The sequence below is a fragment of the Anneissia japonica genome, unplaced genomic scaffold (assembly GCF_011630105.1).
Source record: "Anneissia japonica isolate Jap-2015-1 unplaced genomic scaffold, ASM1163010v1 scaffold967_len435762_cov181, whole genome shotgun sequence".
Taxonomy (NCBI): domain Eukaryota; kingdom Metazoa; phylum Echinodermata; class Crinoidea; order Comatulida; family Comatulidae; genus Anneissia; species Anneissia japonica.
The window spans coordinates 205,903-218,900 of NW_022711026.1; the positions used below are offsets into that span (position 1 = coordinate 205,903).

The following is a 12,998-nucleotide window of genomic DNA, read 5'->3' on the forward strand; positions in this document are numbered from 1 at the left end:
TATATATATATATATTTGAAAACGGTATTAAGAGAACGAGGTATCTGCGAGTGCGTAACCATGCTTCAACTAAACCTGGACCGGATTCCAGCAGACTGATGCACAGCACTAAGGGCCTACTCGATGCGGACACATGGAACAGCAATCAATGTGATACACCTTCTTCTTATTAAGCATAACGACAAGACAGGATCTTCGAAGAGATTTATTATACAAGAAATGTTCCATTTAAAGAATATAACTATATATAAACTGTAAACGGTAATGAAGAGAAATCCTGCGAGTATTAATGCAAGTCGCCCTAAACGAACTTAAAACACACGACTCGTCTTTCTTTGGAAATTCAAAACCCAATTGGATGCAATTGATTTCACAATCGGGTACAGCACTAGTACTTGACGCACACATAGAAACAGAAACCAATGTAATACGCGCTCTTCTTCCGACGGAAAAAAAAGCTTATTTTTATTCACCAGTTGTACTGCATCGAAGGGTTAAATATACTTTTATTTACGATGGGTCTGAATTGAGTCAAAATGTCCTATTAGATCTGAATGTTAGCATCTATTAGTAGAAACATTATGGACGCTATATCGCATTTTAATTTATGTTTGTATAGATAATCGACAGGCTCATTTGGTAGAGCCGTTATCCTTAATTAAATCCTACATACACGGCAGTAATTCATGTTGTCAGCAGTCTGTTAAGCATTGGATGTATGCTGACCTTTTCAGAATGTCCATCTTCAGTAGCAAGAAACGTAAGAGGTTTAAATTAGCACTCCTTCTGATTCAAGTCTATGCTCAAGATATTTTGGATGATATATAGAAACGCAAACAACTGTGAGAAACTGTTGCTCAGAAGAAAATAAAGTAAATTTGTTAAAGTAAGTCTACTCGTAGGCTAAATTCCCCTTCACGAGAGCCCAGCGTTAACATGATTAAAATAAGTTGCAATCTTTTTCTATAGTATAGACTTATTAATACATAAACAAACAAAAAAACATATTTACTATAGAATTTTTTGACTAATACTGTACTAAATACATTTACTTTTGAACCTTTTATAGGCTTTTAAATTAAAGTGCAGCATTGAAAATCAACCAAAGAAGATGCTACTGGGATCTGTTCAATTGTCGGGTAAATCGCTATCTGCGTCTGAGGTTAGGGAAATATGCGACTCTCTACGCTCTCATTCTGTTCGTATTCTGTCTCTTCGTGGATGCCAGGTAGGGGAGAAGGACTTTAAGAAGATGATGCAGGCCCTGGCGGAGTGCAAAACAGTAGCGCAACTAAACCTAAACCTGGGTGTCGTATGCGACCTAGAACGAGTCAAGATGCTCGCACTTGCACTCAATAAAAACAGATCGCTTACGTCACTGCAGTAAGTATAACAAGCTCTCATGGTGCTTGTATTTGTTTATTATATTCATTAACAGCGTGTGAATGATCGCTTGTGTAAACAGGATGGAAGGAAAGACCTAGAAACTAATTCTCATTATCAAGATTAAGAATTGTTTTATAAAAGGATTTGAACTTGGAAGGCAATTATATTTACCATTCAGACTGCGCAACTCCAACGCTATTCCCACCTCTGCAAAATTGCAAATAGAGTAAGTAAACATAAACGTTATAGCTACTGTAAGAATATCTGGTGCAATTTTTCTGGATTATTTTTTACCATTATGCTCATGGTTGTTACGGTATGTATCTTCCTGATCGGTTTAACGTCTGTTTATACTGTCATGTTTTATGTGCAATAAACGCCAATATTGTATCAGATGTCATGTCATACCCATTGGGCAAAGCTCTGGTATTTATGAAAATTAATCAGATCGAGTGGGCAGAGCTGTATACTGACGTCTCCTCTGAATTTGAACAGCCGATTGTCAAGTTGCGCGCGTTTTTTGGGTGGGTTACCTGAGCACTGCTAATTTTACAATTAAACACCAAAACATATATTAAAATATCGATCAAGGTTTGTGATAGAAAAACTGGAAGCTGTTCTTTCTGAAAAACGTATCATCATCATGATGTAACGGATGTTAGTCTTATATTAATGTTAATCTAATATCTGTACAATCTAATGATATTTCATCCGCTATGAACGGTTAATGTTAATATCATAAATATGGGGCCTACCATACTTTATGAATATTTAGATTACTGTATATGCCACCGCGTATCTGTATCCAGTGTCTATAATCAGATTCTGTGACACGTGCTCAAAATCAGATAAACCTGAATTTGCCGATTCTATGTCACCTACGCTAGTCTCTGTGGTCCGATCATCGTTCTCGTGTCTGTTGTCACGTAATAATTTCGATGTAATTGCTATGTGATATTTATGTATGTAGGCTTATCAATACTCGTAAAGAGTTCACGTGGAATTAAGTGCTTGGTTACGATGCATGATATCCTGTTTAACATTTCGTAATAGGCTAAACGACGTTGTCGGAACCATTATATTCACCTCCGAAGGGTTTAAGCATAAATATTACAAATTAACACAAATATAGGTCGATTCCCTAATACTTTAATTTTCATTAATAAATATGTTGTAGAACACAGACTTAACAAACTTTATTGAGAGAAACTAACTTGAGCTTTCATTTTACGCATTGAACTAAAGGCATCTCAGTAACCTGAAGAATTTCACCGTGTGAACGAAGCTTAACGTTAGTTAAGAAAGTTTTTTAGTCGGTAATTCCTGTCAATAACATTGCAGTATATTTTGATTAACACAGACTCCCAAATTAATTTATTAGATGTTCATGTTAAACTCTCTACAATCTAGATTCTGTATACAGGTAACACACATGTGCAATACAAGGCACAAAGCAAATTGGAAGTACCTAATAAATTACCGTAGCTATTATAACTTTTACACGTGTACGTACTGGGGCGGCTCGAATCGAAGGTACAGTGTACAACATGTGACTCGGGTCGCTTCTGTGTCAACTTCATTGGTACCACTCAGACAGCGTGCTGTTTTCAGATTTCTTTTCCTCACAGTCCTTGAATGAACTTCATCTTACTTGTGGGTTCCTTGAGACTGGATAACATTTCTTCTACTTCTTTTTGCAACTGCAAAATAACAGCTTAAGGCCTATTTGTTTTCGGTGGATATCCATGTGCGTTATGGTTATTTTTTTACGGTAAAGCTTGGAATTCGCCATATAATTTCCATACAGTAGTAGTCTGATAGAGGTATTCGTATAATTTAATTGATTATAATCAAATTATGGTATAGAACGACTTCAGTCGTTTCTTGAATGCATCGACTGAAAGATAATCTCGGATCATCGATGATAATCTGTTCCACAGTTTAACTTATCTTGATGTATGTTTGTAACCATTAACATTTACATGAGTGACCATTTGCATGGGTAATTGAAAGACGCGAAGGCGTTTAAGACCATTTAATGGATCTGTATGGAAAAATAAAGACATTAAAAATAAGTTGCTTACCAGCTGAATTGGAGCTTAAGTTTGTAGATCAATATCACTGCAATTATTTAAAAACAAGAATACATTTATCATCCTATAAAGTAGTTATCAGCGGTGGAGTTCTTTCTCCATATGAAGTTTAATAGCTATATTGATATAATATAAAAACCAGCATGGTTGTCATGGAAGCACAGACGTTCTTAATTCTAGTCGCATATGGTTGGAGTAATTAATATTGAGGTACTTTTTCGAGAGTCGCATACGCCAACGATGACGTGACACTGAGACAACGTGCGACCCAAAATACTTCCTACAATTGAGACGACAATCAGTGGTATAACACCGCTTGTATCTTGAAGTGGGAGGGTGAAGCCTAGTGGAAGCTACAATGCCGGATTGCACTTTTTAGGGCAACTGCGCGGTGTGGTTGTCGTATAGGACACTATGTTAACACGACTATACACTGTTATAGACCCGGCACTACTGTTTTTCACGGCGTCACTGATCCAAAATGAATAAAATAAAATGTACATTCCGATTCAGGTTAATTACCCGTTCACGCTTGTTACAAAACACGGTTTCATGTTCAGTTCATAAACTAAAAATAGAATAAGCAACACAATTCGTTGGCCTCGAATAGGCAAGTCAAATCTTTAAAAAAATTCGATTCCCCAGGTTACGGTACTTGTTAACCTGTAGGCCCCCATATTACTCTATATAAGGACTAAATTATTATGTAATTGAAATTTTCGTAGTCATAGTCCCTTTTTTTTCTCGGGCCCATGGTGTCTATTGTAAGTGTAGGCCGACAATTGATTATCAATAACCCCATCGACATTTCATCAGGGGAATCAATCACGATGGCTACTTAACCGTCATTTTATATTTTCCAGTCTATAAAACGATCATAAAAAAAAAAGATCTACACGTTACAGGTCCTCTCTTATGAAATGCATGGGCCTAAAATTTGCGTCAAACAGTGAATTTTCGTCTGTAACTTCAAGGTGTCTTAACGAAGCATTGAACGAAGGGGTGTGGCTGTCTCTTATACACATCTAGATGTGTATAAGAGATCAAGGTTTATGACCCATTAAACTGTCAATTACATCCTCAAGTGAGGCATAGCTACTCCAGTTGCACTACCGTACTACAGTACATTCAGTGACATTGCTTGCAAGAAAACCTGGTGTGATTAATGTATGTAGTAAGGTCTTTATAACTGTAATTACATACTGCAAAAAAATCTAAGGGCCATGTACACCTAATGATGTATAACAAAGAATGAAAATGAAGATGATGATAATATTAGTAATAATAATTATATCGATAATGATGATATTGATGGTACATAACAAAGATGATGAAAAAGATGTTTACTAGGACAAGTAACCGGGCGATGAATGTATCCATGGTATATTTTGCTCAATACAGAACGTGTCTTCTATTACAGAGAGTTACCCTGATGCATTCGAAATTACTGAAAATAATGTAACATCATTTCCATTAAATATCATAATCGATTTATGTTATTAACGAATTACAATTAATTTCATTCTAATTTTAGCCTCCATGGTACTCCATTAGGGGATAAAGGTCTCACGATGCTTATAGATTCTCTCTGCCTTCATCCAGGAATTCGCACACTCGATCTGGGTGACTGTAACCTAGGAGACGAAGGAATACGTCTCATCTGTAGAATGTTGCCGGGAAACGGCGCCAGGCCAGGTAAGATAGACACTGAATCATCAACCATCGTCTTCTGTGCAAACGTTACAATAATAAAAGGTTTATCCTGCGGAGATAGCTGCTTAATGGTTTAATAATGCTCTACGGAATTTGGAATTGATTCGCAGGCTGGGCATATCACATAACGAAATATTTAATTCGTTCTGTTAAATCATAATCGCGAATTATGAATCTTGAGTCATAGAGTGGTTTGAAGTTCTCTGCACGCTATCATTTATATCACAAATAAATGTAAGATGCCCATACAGTACTTGGTTATAATATAACATCATCATGTCCATATATGGGTATTCACACAAATTTGTCACATAAAATTTGATAGTGTGGTAGAGCTTACAATTTTCGGATAAAAATACATCACCACGTAAGTGTCACGTATTTCGGTTACAGACCCATAAACGTATTTCGGTTACAGACCCATATTCGACTTCGGCTTGTTGAACACGGTTGGAACCAATAAAGAAAACCAGAGAATGAAACAGTGGTAACTATTCGGCCAAACACGACAATAGTAAAACACACTAACCCAAAAATGGGCCCAAGATGTAGGCATACAAAGCGCCACCCTCTCTCAAACATAACAGAAATTGAAGGAGTAGTAAATGGGTGGTGGTGGTGGTAGTGAAAATGCAAAAAAATTGTTGGAGCCATGTTCAATCAAATATGGATCCAGTGGCCTCATGGCATATCTTACTTTTTTTACCCTAACCTGTTCCATATTACTCCGCCTTTACAAAAGCAGATCCAGTGCCAATGCTCCTATAATACTAATTCAAATTACATTTCAATGCTTTATTAATTAATCAATGTACAGTCTTAGGATCTGGTGAATATGCTATAGATGTTAACATATAGGCCTATACAGTAGGCTTATGTGCATCAAAAATATTACTCAAATTATTTTTCCTTGATACATCATGAAATAATGTTGTGTTGTATAATTAGTGGGGTATTATTTTTTGTATGTTATTTAAACATTTTGAACAAAAAAATATCTATTTTTGTGGTTAGACCATTATTATACATTAAACCATTCTTGTTCAATTTTTATGCTAATGTCCCTTGTTGGTACATTTATTATTTATTGGGGGATATTTTAACATTCAGAGGTAATTTCATAACTTATCCTATTTTTCTGGTACCGCTAGTTCATAATACAACATACAATATTGTGCGAAAGTTACTCGTGTCACGGTTTAACGACTTTCAAGTAAAACATCTGCTTAATATACAACATCAGCTTTCCAATATTCGTTTCGGTATTAATGTACATTAATATGTACCATCGCGAACAAGAAGCCAGAAATGAATACTGTAGAATAAAAGCATACAAAATTATCGAACTTAGTCAAGATCGATCTCCATGGATACCATCTATGACAGACAGATTAAGGATTTTCGTTACTTTTTCATCAAACGACTTATACAAGCTATTGGATTTTTGTTGTATTCTCATCAAGCTATTCAACTTTTGATAAGCGATTTTGCTTGCTATTTCCTCCATGCTTTTAGCTTAATAACTTCAGAATAAGATGCGATTTAATTTACGTCACTCAACTTAAATCTTTATGAAGAGCATAAACACTTATGAGTCACTTTTCTGCTACATCGAAATAGTCTCAGAAGGCAGCGGACGGCTTTTTTTAAATTTTTTAATTTTTTTTTTTTTAAGTTTATGCTACATAAAACCTAATGGGATTCATCCTTAAATCCAATTTGTTTTATCCAGAGACACAAACACCCACAATACAATGCCTATTAAAATTCCAGAAACGTATTTGACGTTATTCTTAGCCGTTTCGTGTTTTTACATTAAGCGAATAATTGTTTTTGATTGCGGATTCGTTGCCATGGTTTCTAAAATAGATTGTATTGTCGAGGCGTTAAATCATTTCAATTATGCCAGAATAATAGGTTTCCTAGCTCTAAGCAATTGGCAATTTCAATCAGATAAATGTGTTTATAATGCAGCTTCTTAGGTATACCTGCAGCTAATGAGAAAACTAAATTTTCGTAATGTTTTTTTTGGAATTAGAGATTTCGTTTGTCAAAGTCCTATAACATTAGTTTAGAAGACTTTTGAAAACTAATTTTTAGAGGTCATTTATTTCAGTCATTTAATTTAATGTATATGGGGCTTCTAACAAAGCACCTCACATAAAAATTTATAAAAACAAAACATGGACATTGGTAAAATCTTAGGGGGGTAGGGGTGTAAAGTCTGTTTAGCCCCTCCCCTTTCCAAATCCACCCCTGATATCACAATAATGTCTACAATGTATATATTACACAGGTCTGAGGGAGTTGGTATTAAGCGCAAACAACGCAGTTACTAACGTTGGATGGGCACATCTAGCCACTGCCATCGCAGTACGGTCATCTCTACGACACCTCGGCCTGGATTATAACACTCTTGGTGACTATGGTGCTGGTGTGTTTGCAGTAGCAGCGGCAGTGTGTAAATCCCTCCAAGTAATTGATCTTGAAGGTACTGGGATATCTGAGGAGGGTGGCTTGGTAAGCTCATTTGTAATAAACATGGTTTATTTTTTGGTGGTTGATTTTTGCCAATTTATCGCAAATTATTAAATAGGCATATTAATTTGATCTTTCCATCAAGAAATTACAATGACCTTTACGTCACCATTACTGGACACCAGGATTTTTTTTTTTCACCACCGCCACTGGCATCACTACCAACATCACCACCACCATCACATCCACCAACAACACCATGACTAACAACACCACCACAATCATCACAACCACCACCATCACTACCGCCACTGGCATCACTACCAACACCACCACCATCATCACATCCACCAACAACACCATGACTAACAACACCACCACAATCATCAAAACCACCAACATTACATTCATCACCACCATCATGATCACCACCAACACCACCACAATCATCACTACCATCACTACTACCAACAACACCATGACTAACAACACCACCACAATCATCACAACCACCAACATTACATTCATCACCACCATCATGATCACCACCAACATCACCACAATCATCACCACCATCACTACTATCAACATCACTATCATGATCATCACCAACACTGTCACCACAAACACCAATATCACCACCATCACAATCAACGCTACCATTTTCATGATCACCACCAATATCACAGCCAACTCAACCACCATCATCACTATTGTCATCACCCACAACAACAACAACATGACCATCACCATCACAACCACCTTTATCATCACCAACACCATCATAATCCACATTATCATTAGGAAACTAAGGTCTATACACTGCAACATATACTGTATTTGCAATATCATAGAGAATCAACATAAAGATTGTGTTGGTTGTTTTAAACAGATACAGTATACATTTTAATCCCTTAGCCAAGCTATGCCTAATAAATGCATCCACACAGTCATATAAATCGGCAAAAATACCTCGAAATACTGCAGATCAATATATTATCCTCAGTATCACGTAGAGCTGCGTTATTTGCACAAATCTATAGATACGTTTGTACAATTAACAGCCTTACTATGTGGTATGCGCACACACTTTCACCATCACTCATTGAATATGATTCACTGAATTCAGAATGCCCATAATTAATCAACAATATTAATTACAAGATGACTCAGTCTGTAGGATAGCTTAAGGGATACTTTGACTGACAAAGCTTTGACTTAGCCAATACTGTACATTAAAATACGCTGGAATCTGTATTGTGTTTCAATATAGATGCCGAACATAAATATATAATCTACTATCATAATATAAATCATTTCATACATTAAAGGATAATGATATCTGTAGTAAAATTAGCTATAATTAACTAAAATATGCAGTTTCAGAAATTAAATGTTTTTTTTTGTTCATGTGAATAACTACTTACAAATTCCTTCTCTTACTATTAAACCAACCAACAGCAAATATAACATTGTATTAGAAATATGATAGTAATATTTATAATATATAATAGTAATAATAATGATAACGCACAGTCTTCCTAAAATTACATTTTAAAAATATGTATTATAATAATCATAATTAAATAATTAAAATAATATCAATTTTAATATTAATAAAAGTTCTTGTAATAATTGTATTAGAAATATTTTACAGTAATATACTGTATATAATAGTTATAAGAGTAATAATAATAATAATAATAATAATAATAATAATAATAATAATAATAATAATATAATAAAAGCTATAATACAGTAATAATAGTAATAATAATAATGCTGTAATTGTCTTTTAATATGAATATCTTAGTCGTTGCAACCAATAAGAAATGTCTTATTATGTGTTGCCCTTTAATTTTGTAATGCTAACTTCTCAGAAACACTCCTACATGCATAAATGATTCAATCGTCTTGAAAATATGTGAAATGAGATTTATCTCTATGGTTGAACATAGCAGAATGTGTGATTTATGTGTGTTGTCAAAGGTGTGTGTATACATAATTGGTCTATTATGATACGTAATTAGGCCTAGATATTCTAATGCTTACAACACAATAAAAGAATCTAAATGTCACACTCAAATAAGGCACTTCTAACAATCAATTTCCATTTTTTTAATCCAAAGTCATCCATTTCTTAAATGGAAAGTAACGGTTTGTATGCTTAGTACTGTATGTTCCAATTTTGCACAACAGTTTAATGAAGTCCACAAAAAAATGAAGATGTTTGATTAATAAGATTATGCATGATTTGTTATTCTGCCAGCATATGTAATTATAATTACAAATATTTATTAATATTATATTAATATTGATTAATATTTATATTAACATTGATTAATATTACATTAATATTGATTAATATTATATAATTGCTATTTTATGATGTACTCACTATGAATCAGTATCAGTAAATTAAAAAAGTGAAAATAGAAATAAAAAGAACATGACAATTATAAATATTCACTATTTTTATGAATTGAATGTATTTAGATAAATTAAATGCGAACATAATAATTATGTGTACACTAAACTGTTATCTTTCTTTATTTGTAATAGGTATGGCAAAATCTTTTAGAATGCTTCCAGACAGATTTGACATCCGTATTATTGAATGGAAACAACATCAGTACAGACACACTAAACACCATCAAAGGTTCAGTTACTGTCCATGAAATCCCTGCCACAAGCTCTGAAAATAAAGACAGCGATAGTGACACTCATTGTACATTTTCACGTGGAACTTTTAGACGGCGGAGAATGTCAGGGGGAGACGTAGCGAGGATCAATTACCCAAGAAGTAGCTTAGCAACATCTTCTGTTAATACCGGTGCATCTAGAGCCAAAGGAAAAGAGCGTTCGCGCTCAGCGTCACGACGGAACTCATTTCCAACGATAAGAAAGAAAGTTGCACCGGGGGCTAGCGGATACTCCTCTGATCTTAGTGGTTCTGAAACAGATGGTAGAAAATTAGAAAATACAAGCAAAGAAGCAAAATGCCTTGGAAATGGGTCTGATAATGGTGTACAAGGAATTAACGTAGGGGGAAGAAATAGTCCACGGCAACTAATATCGCCAAAACATACGAGACGAGAAAGTTTAGGAAGTAGTCACGATGAGTGTAGCTGCAATGACGATGCAGACGACGAAAAGGATAACTTAGAAAATAGCTCTAGTTCTCGCGAGAAATTACGAGACGTAAATTCACGAAAGCTGCAACTTCAAAGGACTTTTACCGGTCAAAGGATTGCTAAAACAGGAGAGGAACGGGATCAGTTTGATAGTGACAGACTTTATTCCCCAAGGAAAATAAAAGCCGGACGACGAAGAAGTTCTCCAAGACCATCTCTTCCAACTCTATATCAGACACTTTAAAATCATAATAAACTGTAACATATTGCATGCATCCCATTCAAAACTTGGGTGTTGCAGTTTTAGATCTATTAAGTGGGGTACAAAAGACCCTAAAAGCTCTGTTCACACTCTCAAATTTGATGTGACATATTTGTGTGACGTGCCCATATATGTGCATGATGATGTCATTTTATTACTCCTTTTTATGGGCAATTCAATATTTGTCACATAAAATTTTATAGCATAGACAAACCTTTAAGCTCTGTCGACACTATAAAATTGGATGACATATTTGTGTGGTGTGCCCTTATATGTGCGTGATGTGCCCTTATATGTGCGTGATGATATAATTTTATTACACCCATATATGGGCAATTTGTCACCTAAAATTTTACAGCATAGACATACTTTTAGGTTCTGTCCACACATCCAATTTGATGTGACAAACTTGTGTGATGTGCACATATATGGCCATATCACATTTATTTGTCACATAAGATTTTATAGTGTGGACAGACCATACTATCAAATTTTATGTAACAAATTGCCCATATATGGGTGTAATAAAATATGACATTATCATGTACATATGGGTGTAATATGACATCATTATACCCATATATGGGTGTGGTATGAAATTACCATGCCCTTATATGGGCAAATTATAGATATTTGTCACAGAAAAGGTGATATTGTGGGCAGAGATGACCACATTATAATAAGTGTTCACTATTTCAATAACCACGTCTTATTATCTGTGATGTCATTCAACTATACGCTTTTAGTAACAGCAGCTAAATACATCTATATATCTTAAAAGTCTTGAAAACACTGGAATAAATGTATTTTAATGAGTGCAAATTATTAATACAAATAAGTACACATAACCATGGATTAAATGAGCAAATAAAGAAACTACAAAAACAAAAGAGTTAGTAAATATTTATTATCGTTCTGGCAAACAGGAAGATCTTTGAAGTGGTAAATACTCGTAACGTGTATGTCAAATGTGTTTGATAGCTCAGTAAATGTACACAGGGTGAGAAGCAACGGTAATGGCAACGTATTTGTAGAGCCTATTATTATAAACAGTCTTGATATAGTGGTTACGTCATGTGAGTTGGAATGGAGATATTCAGCGTGTGTAAAGGGTGTAAAAAGTACAGCAGTAAAATGTAATGGTCCTTGTTCAAATTCGGATTAACTCCCTGGGATCCTGTGGCAGCTGGAGCGGAGCACTACATTTTTAAAACTGGTCAGCCTTCACAGGAAGTCAATTACCATCTTTTCATTATCACGCAAACTTGCTATTCAGCATATGTGAACAGCTAAAAAACCCATCCAAAGGACGAGGTAATAAACCCAAACCCTATCACTTCTATGTTGTTGCTAAGGTCCCCACAAAATAACAGTGTTAAAACATACGCATATGTGTTTGCGGGAAAACATATGTGATTGTTAGAAATGCATGTATTCCTGGCCTGGTCTGATTAGTCAGTTAAGTTTGACTGACCCTCCAGACAGGTCCATGAGAGCAAAGTGTGCATTAGCAGGGCTCGATCTTGGTATCTCTCGCACTGAAGTACAATTCTTTTAGTCACTATGCTAATTCCTCCCCCCCCCCCCCAGTATTTTGCATAGCATAAAGCTAGTTGTTGAGGTGGCCATAATCGGTGAGCGCAGACGGGTATGATAAGTATTATGAGAGTTGAGGTGGAAGTTTTTCTTACATGCAGATATTACGTGATGAATACACTATCAAGTTTTACTGTAATTTGCCCATATGTGGGTGTGATATGACATCATCATTCCATATATGGACAAATCACATATATTTGTCACAGAAAATTTGACATTGTGGACAATTGACCAAAGCATATTTTTTTAATCATATATTATCTTAAAGTTAAATAAAAATTATATGTGAACAACATCTCCTTTTCTTTATATGTGAACAACTCCTCCTTTTCT

At 35.0% G+C, this 12,998-nt stretch overlaps 1 protein-coding gene across 2 annotated transcripts in view; it reads left to right on the forward strand.

Annotated features, from left to right (window-relative positions):
• The window catches only part of LOC117107227 (leucine-rich repeat-containing protein 73-like), a 13,408-nt gene extending 1,450 nt beyond the window's left edge, over positions 1-11,958 (forward strand). Inside the window, exons 2-6 of one of the 2 annotated variants that reach the window (XM_033248845.1) lie at positions 735-886; positions 1,070-1,383; positions 5,014-5,174; positions 7,489-7,712; positions 10,233-11,958. In XM_033248845.1, coding sequence (XP_033104736.1) covers positions 1,112-1,383; positions 5,014-5,174; positions 7,489-7,712; positions 10,233-11,048 — 1,473 coding nt within the window. In that variant the 5' untranslated portion in view covers positions 735-886; positions 1,070-1,111 and the 3' untranslated portion in view covers positions 11,049-11,958. The remainder of the gene's footprint in view (positions 1-734; positions 887-1,069; positions 1,384-5,013; positions 5,175-7,488; positions 7,713-10,232) is intronic. The other variant, XM_033248843.1, reaches the window with a different exon arrangement.
• Positions 11,959-12,998: the final 1,040 nt, after the last annotated feature.